Source organism: Dunckerocampus dactyliophorus, chromosome 8 (genome assembly GCF_027744805.1).
Source record: "Dunckerocampus dactyliophorus isolate RoL2022-P2 chromosome 8, RoL_Ddac_1.1, whole genome shotgun sequence".
Classification (NCBI taxonomy): Eukaryota; Metazoa; Chordata; class Actinopteri; order Syngnathiformes; family Syngnathidae; genus Dunckerocampus; species Dunckerocampus dactyliophorus.
In genome coordinates, this window is record NC_072826.1 from 4,053,343 (window position 1) to 4,067,398 (window position 14,056).

General features: G+C 39.0%; 1 protein-coding gene across 2 annotated transcripts in view; it reads right to left on the reverse strand.

Annotated features, from left to right (window-relative positions):
• Positions 1-14,056, reverse strand: part of grm2b (glutamate receptor, metabotropic 2b) — a 26,416-nt gene continuing 12,360 nt past the window's right edge. For both annotated transcript variants that reach the window (XM_054783603.1, XM_054783604.1), the window contains 4 exons: positions 8,068-8,905; positions 4,682-5,745; positions 2,336-2,528; positions 1-2,257 (listed from right to left, as the gene is read on the reverse strand). In XM_054783603.1, coding sequence (XP_054639578.1) covers positions 2,184-2,257; positions 2,336-2,528; positions 4,682-5,745; positions 8,068-8,905 — 2,169 coding nt within the window. In that variant the 3' untranslated portion in view covers positions 1-2,183. The remainder of the gene's footprint in view (positions 2,258-2,335; positions 2,529-4,681; positions 5,746-8,067; positions 8,906-14,056) is intronic.

Sequence of the window (14,056 nt, forward strand, 5' to 3'; positions counted from 1 at the left end):
TTTGATATGACAAAAAAGTTGTTTATTTACAAGAGTTGGAGAAAAGCACATCTTGTTCTACTGTGTCGACATCAACACATTCTCCACAGTATAGTTGCCTAATTTCCACACGACGATCACAAAGGTTGCTCACGTTTGAAAACATGGGATAAATCCACCGTACGGACATGAAGATATAGTTAGCGTTGTTTAACACTATTGCTGCACGCACACAACAACAACAACAAGGACTAGATAGGACAGGGGTGTCCAAACTTTTTCCAGCGAGGGCCACGTAGTGAAAAATGAAAGAATGCAAATTTGCCACTTTGATATTTTGTAAAGCAATGCTAAGAACTTAGATATATTTCAGGAAAAAAATGGTATCTCATTTCGTTAGTACTCAGTCACTTTGTATGTACTTTGGTCTTTGCTCTTTTTTCAAATTTTTTTGTTATTTTGTTGTTTTTTTTAAATATTCAAAATATTTAAATTGTCTTTTAAAATAATCTTAAATTTTATTTTTGTGATAATAGGAATTTATTTCCATAATATTCGGACTGTGTCCCATAATATATATTTCGGTCTTTGCTCTTTTAAAAAAAATCCAAATATTTCAATTTTCTTTTGAAATAATAATAACTAATCCAAATAAATAATATATAAAATAAACAATAATACTTTTTCTTTTTGTGATTATTGTGAATTTATTTCAATAATATTTTGACTGTCTTCCCATAATATAAGTTTTCCCCAACCTAATTTACTAAAAATTAAAACTTTATTTTGTTTTGGTTGTTTCTCTACATTTGTAAACACATATTTTCATATTTTAACTCTGCTACTAAAATGACATTATTTTTTTTTGATAATGTTATGATTTCATTCTCATAAAGGTGTAACTATTCTTCTTGTTAGAATACCACTTTATTTACTTAACATTTTGACTTTATTCTCCTAACATTGTAACTTTTTCCGCAATATAATTTTCTAAAAAGTACAACTTTATTCGTTGTTTTGTTTGTTTGTCATAACACCACTACTTTAAAATTGTTGTTTTTTTAATATTTCAACTTTATGCTACTAAAATGACGTTATTTTTCTTGATAATATTATGACGTTATTTATTCTTGTAAAAGTTTGACTTTTTCTCATTAGATTGCATCTTTTTTCTCTTAATATTTTGACTTTATTCCCACAATACTATAACTTTTCCCCAACCAAATTTTCCAAAAATTACAACTTTATTTTGTTTTGTTTTTCTCGTCATATTACGACTTTAAAAAAACAACGTATTTTCATATTTTAATTCTATGCTACTAAAATGACATTATTTTTCCTGATAATATTCTGAATTTATTCTCATAAAATTTAAACTTTTTTTCTCGTTAGACTGCCACTTTTTTCACTTAATATTTTGACTTTATTCTTCTAAAATGTTTCCATTTCTGCTTTTAAATTTTCTAACTATTTCAACTTTCTTCCTGTAAATTTTCTTCCCATTATGATGACTTTATAATATTTTTACTTTATTCTCGTAACTTTGTAACTTTTTCTGTAGCCTAATTTTAATAAAAAAGTACAACTTTATTTGTTGTCTTGTTTGTTTGTCATAATATCACCACTTTAAAATAAAATCTGTTTTCTTTAATATTTCAGCTTGATGCTACTAAAATTACGTTATTTTTTACTCGTAGTATTACAACGTTATTTTTGTAAAATTACAACTTTTTCTCATGAATTACAACTTTTTTCTCTTAATATTTTGACTTTATTCTTGCAAAATTACTGCAGATTTTTCCATTTTTACCATTGGGGCCCGGCCACATATGGCCCCCTAGCCTCGCTTTGGACACCCCTGAGATAGGACAAGGCACGGTGCAAGGCGTCACATGAGCCTGTTCTCACCAGAATTTAGTAGGATTTTGTACAAAAATTGGATTAAAATTACATTTTACTGACATGTTTTTCAAGTTCAAGGGGTTAACTTCTTTTTACACTTGCATTACAGTTGTTAAAACGCTACTTCAACATTGCCTGTACAGTTAATGAACGTAACGCCGAACGTTTCGTATGATTTCCTACTAAATTCTTGCAAAAAAACAAAAAACAAAAACGTCAAGCACATCTAAGTGTAAACCAGACAAGTCACAGCATATTCAATCTGTACAAAAGGGGGCATCGCAACGGAGGCTGGCATGTTCTCACAAAGAGGAAGTGGTGGAGTCCACCACCTCTCGGCCGTTACAAACAGCTGGCACGTAGTTGGATGCTGATCCTGAGAGAACACAAACGTCCTTGTCAGGCTTCTCATACAATTTGGGGACGTGCTGTGAACGGCGAGGCGACGACCTACCTTTGGAGTAACCGGAGCTGGGAGCGGAGGCGGAGGCCGACACCGTGGCACTGAAGCGGTTGGCCGTGACCCGCAGCGTGGCCACGTTCTTCTGAGGCTGGAACAGGATGATGTGGATCTTGGGAGCGAAGAGGCAGCCCAGAACCACCGAGCCGCTCAGACTGACAGAGATGCACATGGTGGTGGTCTGCACCTGCAGAGATAATATGGCAGAGGATGAACACGCAAAAACACTTCAGAGGTCACCTGAATGCACCATCTCATAGCAATTCATGACAACCACACTGGCTAATCAAATACTGCACATACTACAAATACAGTACATCTCATCCAATATTTACTGCACTTTTTACACTTGAACTCTCTCGGCGTCAAAGTGTGTCCGTGTTATACTTGCTGCATTTTCAAATAACATTTTGGCCCTTTTGTCTCGTATTAACATCATGAAATGTGTCACCATTAGGCAAAAAAGTACTGTACATATGTATTTAAATAAAAATTATAATAAAAAAAACAACTATAAAACATTTAAATACAAATCTAATTATATAAGAAAACGTAATAAAATACAACCAAATATTTATTTGTACTTGTTTTAAAAATATAATTAATGATCACAAATAATGGACACACTTTCTCATGCTACTATAGAATGAGAAGATGCTGCACGTGTTATTTTCTGATATAAAATAACATGCAAACATTGTGTTCATATAAAAATCACTAAAATATCACAAAAAATAACAACATAAAACATAACATTATGCTTATAAACTATATACAATACACAAAAAAGTTAAAACAAAAAAGTTAAACTTTTTTTAAAACTTTTTCAATAAACAGTAAATTCAAAAATTATTTTAAAAAGTTAAAATTAAATCATATTGACAAACCATTTAAGAAATATAAAAAATCTTACACAAAATACATACATAAAACTTCAACTTAAAATAAATATAATTAATAAACAGAAGTACTTTTTATAATAAATATAAAAAATGTAAATAATTAAAAATATTTTTTATATTTAATTAAATACAATAAATTGTTATAAGAAAAAAAAGATATAAGGCATTTTACCTTACGTGTCCAGACTTTAGAGACGCCCAGTGTATTACACATTTTTTCGTATTAACGTCATAAAATGTCCATAATACAAAAATATACATATGTATTTAAATAAAAATCATGATGCAAATAATAAACCAAAAAATACAATAAAACATGTTAGTACAAATATAATAAAATAACAAAATGATCATTTCTTTGTACATGTTAAAATCTAATTAAAGTCAAATATTTTCTTTGTAGCTAATATATTTTAAAATAGATTTTGTATCCAAACTAATTTTAATTAAAAAAACATCACACAAAATTCACTGGTACCGTAGACATATTTCATATATATTTGATATATTTTGAACTGCATATAAAAGTATCATATTATATTTTAAATTGAATATTGAATTATTTTATATAAGAATAATTTATAAGTTATTATTATTTTTTGTTAGATTTTAATTATGACAATAATTGCAAAAACAAAAAGTAACAATAACTTAAAATATAAAATGAAATGTTTCTATACATTTGCAATATTTAATAATGGCCGTATACATTTATTATATATAAAATATGTACTGTATAAAACAGTTTTTGGAAAATGCTCAGTAATGTTCTAAGAAATAAAATGAGAAATTCACGATGTCATTTATAATTTGATATTGCAATGGTGATGGCGTTAAATACTAAATATTCACGAGACTTGCATGCATATACTCATACACATATGTACACACTGTGTGTGTGTGTGTGTGTAGGTAGAAGTGTGCTAATGACATGTATGGTGGTTGTAACGGACAGTCGGGGGCATGTTAGTCACGTTTCAGCCTCTAATGTGAGCTGACTGTTAGGGTCATGTGCCTGAGCACCTCCTCTTCCCACGCCACCGGATAGCCCCGCCGTGCAAGAAACAACGTCCATGTGCAGAAGACGCACAGCATGAAGTCCACATGGAACCCAAACATACTGTCTTACATCAACACTAAACAAACTGAGCAAATATCTGGAGATTTCCTCCCAAAAGTTAGGTCCGGTACCCCATACTCCCGGAGTACTCCTCACAGGATTCCTTGAGGAACATGGTGGAATGCCTTCTCCAAGTCAACAAAGCACATGTGGACTGGTTGGGCAAACTCCCATGCACCCTCAAGGACCCTGCTGAGAGAGTGAAGTGTTGGGCCACAGTTCCACAGCCTGGACCAAAACCACATGCAGTGCAATACAATTATGCACATTCAGCCCATTGATGATTGTGACAGCGTGAAGCACGGAGTGAATATTTACCCTGTAGTCACTGGCCGTGACGTAGAAGATGGGCTGAAAGGCCAGCCAGATGATGCAGGTGGTGTACATGGTGAAGCCAATGAACTTGGCCTCGTTGAAGTTCTCCGGGCACTTGCGTGTCTTGAAGGCGTAGACGGTGCAGAGGACGATGAGGATGCAGTTGTAGGTGAGCGACATGAGCATGCTGGAGTCCCTGCTGTTGCACTTGAGGGTGACCACATCTCTCCTCTCGGGGCTCACCTCCTTCCTCACGCCGGGCACCTCCACCAGGAGCCAGATGATGGCCACCAGCAGCTGGCAGGAGATGAGGGCGCCGCAGATGGCCACCTGTGAGGCCGGGCTGATGAAGCGAGGCCGCTGGGCTCCATCCTTCACGCCGCTGAAGATGCGAGCGATTCGGTTGGTCTTGGTGAGGAGGGCCGAGTAGCACACGGCGAAGGAGGTGCCGAGGCCCAGGCGGCGGAGGGTGCAGACGGCGGTGGAAGGTTTGGCGATGTAGATGAAGGTCATGCTGTAGCACATGAGGACTCCCAACAGGAGGATGTAGGAGAGCTCCCGTCCACTCGCCTTCACCACGGGTGTCTCATTGTGCTTGAAGAAGAGACCCACCACCGACAGGGTGCACATTATTCCCAAGCAGGAGATGGTGACTGGCCCGATGGCCCACGCGTCCTCCCAGCGGATGTACTCTTCCGGCAGATCATAGCAGCCCGTCAGGTTATCCAGAGGCCACTGGCCGAATCCGCAGTCGGCGCAGGTGAACTCGTCCTGCAGGTACTGATAGGGCTGACAGGGGATGCAGATCCAGCAGCAAACATCTCCAGGCTGCATGCTTTTCACCTCGTTCTTCCTGCAGGGGTCGCTACACTGTGAGGTGGGCGGAGTCAGGCCACGCCAGTGGACCAGCGTGGTGTTCAGAGTCAGGTTTTGGTCCCAGTAGCCCACTTTCCTGTACGTGAACTTTCCGTCTTCTTTGTGGTAGTGGAAGATGTTGTAGCGGCTGATGCTGTCACCCACCGAGTCGAAGCGCACCATGCTCTCTGTGTCGGCAGGCCGGAACGGAGCTGGGAGGAAGACAAGAACGATCAGATGCAAACCCACATTACAAATTAGGGATGTGAACGATAAACCGATGCAACCGGATATCCAGTTTGACAAGCGAGAGATAGAAGCCTCTTGCATCGATAAGAATCAGCCATAAATGCTTAGATTAATCGATTGTGGAGACATGCACCGGGAAATGCAAGACTGGCCACCGGTAGAAAGTCCGTCTCTTCAAGGGTCCCCGACATGACTTATCAACTTTGCTTGAATATGTTATATACTGTTTGTTCATGTTCTACATTGTTCAGTGTTTGAAAGCGAATGGTAAATTTACGAGCTAGCTCTCGCTGTCCAGGTGATGTCATCGGGGTGGCATCGCTCAGCTAAAGCAGAGTAAACAAACGACTCATGGGGTAGATGGTCGACTTGGTTCAGTAGATTTTTCATCAATAGAGTAGTCATGGCAAAAGGTTGTGTTGCTGCCGGATGTGAACAGCATCCCAGTGATACTCTAAGTTTGTTGTCTTTTCCAACAGAGGAAGGTTTAAGACAAAAATGAACAAAGTAAGTGCAGAGAATGAGAGACAAATGCAACTCTAGAGTCATTTACACTTACCATTCTGTGTTTTGAAGACGACCAATCTCCACTACATGTCTTAAAGGGATAGTTCGGACTTTTTGACATGAAGTTGTATGACATCCCCATCAGTAGTGTGTAGTACATCAACAGCGCCCCCCCCCCCCAATTGCTCTGCGTTATGTTTGTCTCCCCCCGTAACCCTGCGCACTCTCGCCTGTCCATCGTTGTGTATGTGACGAAGATGCTCGCATCTTCTTCCGCCGTGGAAGACACACATAAACAAGACGGCCATGGCGCTCCGTCGCAGAAAAAGATGCGAGCGTCTTCGTCACATACACAAGAATGGACAGGCGACAGTGTGCAGGGATTCGGCGTGAGACAAATATAGCGCCAAGCATCACCGAAATCCGACCAGAACTGGACTTAGGGGACCAAGTGGGGGGTAAGTCGCCGTTGATGTACTACACTGCTGATGGGGATGTCATACAACTTCATATAAAAAAATTCGAACTACCCCTTTAACGTTAAGTCCATGTTCTGCAAGTTCTCTATTTCATCTCCAAATGTTTCCAAATGTGTGGAACATCTTTGTGTTTTCAGAGAAGGACGCAACACTGGACTAAAGCCATGCCACTTGTAGACGATGCAGAGCAGCTCTGAAGTCCTGACCAACAGAGGCGAGTATGGCACCTTTTCTGCTTTGTAACTTCTTTACTTTGAAATGTTGCACCTTTCATTTGGAATTTTGAATGTAATTTATTTCTTTTTTTTTTTTTATTTTAATAATATGTTTTTTTCTCATAATATCACAAACTTTTTTCAACTTTATTCTGGTTAAAATTACTGCTGTTTTTTAAAAAACATTGCTGGGCTTTTTTTTCATTTCTTGTTGAATTATAGTTTTAGAATGTGCCGAGGGCCAATAAAAAAACAGCCGCAGGTCACAAATGGCCCCTGGCCACACTTTGGACACCTCTGGCCTATACAGTGATGAAAAAAAGACAAAAAAAATGGTTAAAATAGAATGAATGAATCAAAAGTATAATAAATAAATACAAATAGTAATTAAATACATAAATAACTTCAGTCTATTTCAATTAAATAAAAAAGAATTCATGTTGTTTTGTGGTTGACTACAGCCTATTTGTAAAAAAAAAATATGTGAAAATGAAGCATTTTCAAGAATAAAAAGGTCTAAATGTAGTAAAATACAAACATAAGGCATTCAGGAAACGCATTCAGAGATGTTGTGATGATATGTAGGATTGTACACTGGTCACTAGGTGTCAGTAATGTTACTGTAACGTTGGGTGAGACACACAAGCACCAGGCCTGATCGCCCGAACAACAGGCTTTTATTGCAGGTTTATTTCATGTCTAGAGGTGTCTAAAAATGTTAAAAATCGTATTTAATAGGTCGTAAACAGGTTTTTGTATGCGCCTACGACAAGAATATTCCACTTATAAATAAGGAGTCCTACCTATCAGGTCTGGAACCAATTAACTGCGATAAAGAAGGGGATCACTGTAATAATAAAATAAGAAGTAAATGAGCTTTTGAGCTAAGATAACATGAGCATGTGTGTTTATTTTGGTATTTTCTGGCCATGTATCGTCAAATGTTCCAGTGACGCAGAGATTACAAATCTGCTCAACCAGCAGCGGCTTACGTTTAGCATGCTTGGAACTTGCTTTGAAAAATGGAAATGCAGTTGACAGAAACAGAAATCCTGACATCCAGGTGTGTAATTCCTTTGCTCACCTTCAAACTTGGTCTTGAGGATGAACTCCTTGTAGAACCTTTTGCCATTCCCGGGTTTCATGGCATCACACACCTTGGACGTGTTGGAGCACACCGCCTGCCTCATGTTGTGCAGCGCGTAGGCCATGGCGTAGACCGCATTGACCACAAACATGATCTTGGACTCCTGCTCAAAAGTTCCGTCTCTGAGGCTGCGGTCGCTGCAGCCGTGCTCCTGCAGGCTGCAGCCGAAGCGGTGCTCCCAGAACTCTTTGAACCACGGGTTCCTGGAGTTGGTGTAAGGGTTGAGTTTGGTGAAGTAGTCCTCAAACTCTCTGATGGGATAGGAGGCCAGCTCTATGGTGAACGCTCCATCCGCCGCCATCTCGCTGCCCCTCACCACGCTCTCCTGCGCCCCCCAGCCGTCGCTGGCCACCCAGATGAAGGACACGTTCATGCGGGCGGCCGCCACCAGCAGCTCCCGGGCGTCCTCGCTGCGGGTGAACAGGATGACCACCTTGGCGTTGGACTTCTGCTGCAGGGAGCGGATCACGTTCTCGAAGCCCTGCCGGTTCATGGAGCGGCTCACCTTGGCGGAGGTGGCGATGCAGATCTGCCGAGAGCGGGCCTCCTGCTGGAAGGCGTCGATGCCCGTCTCGCCGTAGTCGCCCTCTGAGGCCACGGTGGACACGTAGGTCCAGTTGAAATAACGAAGGATCTCCGCCATGGCCTTGGCCTGGTAGAAGTCGGCGGGCACGGTGCGGGCAAAGTAGTCGTAGCGAGATTTATCGCTGAGTTTGGCGCTGGTGGAAGCGTAGCTGATCTGAGGGATCTGGAAGAGTCGCAGGAGGTTGGCCACCTTGACGGAAAGACAACATAAAGTTTAATGTATGGATTTTTAGAACTAGGTTGACATTATTTCAATCCATCCATCCATTTTCTATGCCGCTTATTCTCACTAGGGTCGCGGGGGTATGCTGGAGCCTATCCCAGCTGACTTTGGGTGCACCCTGGAATGGTCGCCAGCAAATCACAGCCATTATTTTAAATGATTTTTTAATGTACAGGTATGTATTTATTTACTGTATGTATTATTTTTATCATTTGTATTTATTCATTTTCATTTAACATTTTTTTCGTGCTGTTGTTTTTTTTCATCATTGCATAGGGCAGGGATGTCCAAAGTGTGGCGAGGGGGCCATTGTTGTACCTCAGCAGTTTTTTTTTTTATTGGCCCACAGCATCCACCTTCCTCGGAAAGTGAATGTTTGTTTATAAGTGAGCTCAGGGAAGTTACGTCAGGCTGTTAAAGTCACAGGCAGGAGAAAAACGGAGCGCTTTATTTGCTCACCTGTACAGTATCGGATAATCTTGCCTCGTTGGAGTGTTTTTTTTTTAATTAACAGTTATCTGAGCTATTTTTAATGTTATCAGATTTATCGGTACGACATCATAATTCCCTCAAATCGGCCCCATAATTATCTTGCACCCCTAATTTACACACACACACACATATATATATATATGTATATATATATATATATATATATATATGTATGTATATATATATATATATATATATATATATATGATATAATAATAACATAATATTTTCTAGCGTAAACTTGTAATATTATAAGGAGAAATAATGTCATTTTATTAGCATAGCGTTGAAATCTTTAAAAAAAATGTTTTTTTAAAAAAGTCAGAATATTATGAGAAAATAATAAAACAAAATATTTTTTGGAAACTCAGGTGGAGGAAAAAGATAATATTATGGGAATAAAGTCAAAATATTATGACACTAAAGTCCTAATATTACAAGAAGAAAATGTCAATTTTTGGAAAATGAAAAAATTCCAAAGCAAAAACGTGAAAAAACAGCAAAGAGCGAAGTTCATACCAATGACTCACTTGCGTTGCCAGCAATTTCGACAATAACGGCTGTGTGTCGATTCACTTTCAGCGTGGATAGTAAAGCTATACTTCTACACAAGCTTTACATTGACTACTCTAAAGTTGACCTTCTATAGTATTGTCCTTCAAGAAGATATCATAAAAATGGCGGTTCAGATATTGTGAGATATTGCACACAGTTATGATGAGACGCAGCACATGAGAACTGAAAGACGTCAACTCTAATGGGCACATCAACATGCGTTTGGCCTCCTTTAGCTCAAACAGCCCAAAGACAGGAGGCCTCCCAAGCGGGCGCTCCAGCAGCTCTAGAGGGCATGAAGTGAGTCAATGTGATGGATTCAGACAGCAGACACGCTACACACCCACCACTGCTTCTTCTTCTATATGTCCACTGCACTTCCATACGTTCATGCTGCATATTTTATGTACAGCCTTTGCGGATGGATGCAGCAGGTCCTTAAACAACACAATGTTTGGACACTTTTCAGGACCGCACTGCAGCATTTGTCTACGAAACAAGCTCAGGCGCACGCTCCTCAAAACAGTCACGGTTTTACTTGTTTTGGACACGAACGACAAAGTTACATTGGAGGAACATCACATGTTTATACTTCACATTAATTCAGCGTGTCCCAAAGGAAGCAGGAAGAAGCCTATTTTATTTAATCCGACGCCGTCTCCATGTCTCAGCAATTACTTCCTGGCAGTTTGTTCACTTGCTGTGTTTAAATGTTAACATTTTCATAATAGCGAGAGAAAGAGAGAATGCTCAACAAAAGATAAACAGCTTATGCAGTGGTGGAGAAAAAAGAATGAAAAAAATGAGTAAGTAAGGAAAACAATTTATAATAAATATTACAATCATTCAAAAATAAGATATAAATGAATTTGCAAATAAATTACAATTAATTTTATTTATGCAGCACTTTTAACAGATACTAAATTAAATAATAACAAATAAAAAATATAAGTGTATATTGGAATAAAACAGATGACAGGAAAAAAATACGGAATTAAGAATTGGGTACTTTTAAATACTAAGAAAATGATTTAAAATAACACCACCCCCTTAAATAATGGCAAAGTCACGTTTTTGACAAAAGTCTAAGTCAGATCTTCATGACAGCTGGCTGATAAAAAATTAATGAATTAATTAAGAGGGTGACAATAAATAAAGACATTAAAAATAAATGAATAAGTAAATAACAGATACACAGAAACAACAAATAAATGGAAAATAATTAAAACTAAAGAGCTTAAAGATAAATGAATAAATACATAATAGAGAAACAGAAATAACAAACGGAAAATAATTAAAAATAAAGAGATTAAAGGTAAATGAATCAATACATAATAGAGAAACAGAAATAATAAATGGAAAATAATTAAAAATAAAGAGATTAAAGGTAAATGAACACAAACATAATATATTAGCAGAAAAAAACTAAAGGAAAATAATGAAAAATAAAGATAAATGAATAGATGAATAAATCCGGGAGCAAAAAGCTGAAATAAAGGCAGACTACAGATTAGTACTTAAACATGACACAAGGGTAGACATGTGAGGTGGATGTGGTGTGTGAATATTTAAGTCTTGAACAACGGGACTAACAAGTGACACCAATTAGATGCTCTTTACAGCTCAGTGCTTTCACCCCCTCCAAAAAGTGGTCTCCCTGGTGTGTGTCATAGCGTCAGTAAAAGACGCCTTCTAGATGACAATACTTCTAACCCCCCTAAGTGGTATCAGCTCATTAGATGATCACTGTGGTCCACTTCAAGCTCTCTCACTCTGTGGTATCATCGTATCAACATTATTTACAGAAGCAAAAAGTGAAATTGCTGCATGTGCGCTACATGTGCCATACTGCAGCTATGTGAGGATGGGTAGGAATATACCGCCCTCTTACTCATGTGACTCGTCGGGATTTCACTCTGTGTTTTTTCCGCCCCCACCCACCAACATAGAAAGTCCATCTGTATGTCCCAGAGGTGCGTGTCACGCTGTGGCCTCCAGTGCATGATGCATGTACGCAGACACTTGAGGAAGTGCAGCTTCCTCCAGTCCAAGTTCTGCCTGAGAGGAAAAAAAACGCATCATATGCTTTATATAATGTATACCTGACATAACATGACAGCTGGGTGGCTTACTGGCATCTACCTGAAGTACAAGCATTCACGTGGAAAGTATTAGAGCATGAAAACATCACAAAAGTGGGAGGAAGTAGGAAAAAACAATGGAAATTTCACCAAAATTTCCATGGAAATTGTCTGCCTTTTAAGAAAAAAAAACATCTTTAGAGGCCTCGTCTCCTTCAACATTTGGAATTTGCAGGAGAGCACCAAACATGGGACATTGAAAGGTGGAAGAAAGTTTCATTCTCCCTTGACAGTCCTGATGGCTTCCAATGTTACTGGCATGCCAAGGAGATCCCACACGGCACAGTGGAGGGGTGCCATCATGAACCTTCAGTGGAACAATGGAGCTTCAGGTTGTGCAGGGCCGTCAAACGGTAGGACATATGGCCATGTGGAGACATTGGATAGTTACAAAGCCATGTGAAATACACACTAAATCTACACACTACGGGATGCAAAACTCTACAAGGGCACGCATCTTGTCATACCGGCACTGCTTGATGATAATGAGGCAGCTAACGTCGGTGCTAGCTATGCCGCGATGGTTAAGTTGCCTGACTTTTGGCAACACAGCTCATGCCCGTGCTTTCAGCACATGGAAGCCTAGTTCCAACTGCGAGGACTAACACAGGACGTGACAAAGTGCTGTATTTCCACATCGTGGCCGCGTTGGGCCTCCACTTTCTCCAATACGGTAGGACGGACTATTTTAGCACTTTTGAAACCGTGACTTTTTCATACCGTGGTATACCTTGAAACCGGTAACCGCCCATGCCTACACACGACGACAGGTTTTTAAAAGTGACCAACGTGTTCTTATGTCTGGCCATCAATAAGTTAGAATAGTGTGCAGTTATGTGCAGTTATGTGCAGTTATGTGCAGTTATGTGCATTTATGTGCACAATGTGCGAGAAGCTCACACTCAAACACTCGGAGGCAAGTAAGTGCGAGGGTGACGATGGTGATGTCACAATCCCTTCGCATGAAAAACAACACCTTTGTCTCCAAGTTTCTGCAGCAGCACACTTCTCATTTTCACCCGCGGGCAATCAGCAATGGAAGCTACGCATTTATGTGCACAAAAACAGACAAATTCTAACTAAAAATATTAATAATAATGGGGATTTGAGCTTCAGAGGATATTGCATTTTTTAGTGCAAATGACTCATAGTGTTATATTGCATATTTAATTCAGCACAGACTTCACATTGTGATCAATGCCACAAAATGACATCTCCTTGGTATACTTTGCATTTGAATTATTTAAGGACTCGCAGTAGACTTGGTGTTTCAAAGTCGCAAAGTTGCAAAAAATATTTCCAATTGGTTTAACTCTTTTTGGCTGTGAATGCTGCTGGCATGTCTTTGGAGGTCTTAGAGACGTCACGACATTCACTATTTCATTCTCAAGACTGTGTAGGACAAATATAGATGGAATTTGCCAGAGGCTATTTCTTTTTCAAACATTATAGAAGTCATCAAAAACTGCAAAAATCCAAAGCACTCTCTTACCCGAATAAATGAAAATGCCTTTATTGTTCACAGCAGGGGTGTCTAAACTTTCTCCACCGAGAACCACATAGTGAAAAACCAAAGGATGCAACTTTGCCACTCTGATAATTTGTAAGATATTCTAAGAAGTTAAATATATTTTAAGAAAAAACTGCATCTCAGCTTTGTGATATCGGTGAAAAAGCCGAAAAAACTTTGATCTTTGCTCTTTTTTTCAAAATACTTCAACTTTCATCTTAAATAGTCTTCATAACATTATGACTTGGCCGCACGGTGGTCGAGTGGTTAGCATGTTGGCCACACAATCACAGTCTGGAGATCGGGAAGACCTGCGTTCGATTCTGCCTTGGGCATTTTTGTGCATGCGTGGGTTTTCTCCGGGTACTCCGGTTTCCTCCCACATTCCAAAAACATGCATGTTAGGTTAATTGGTGACTC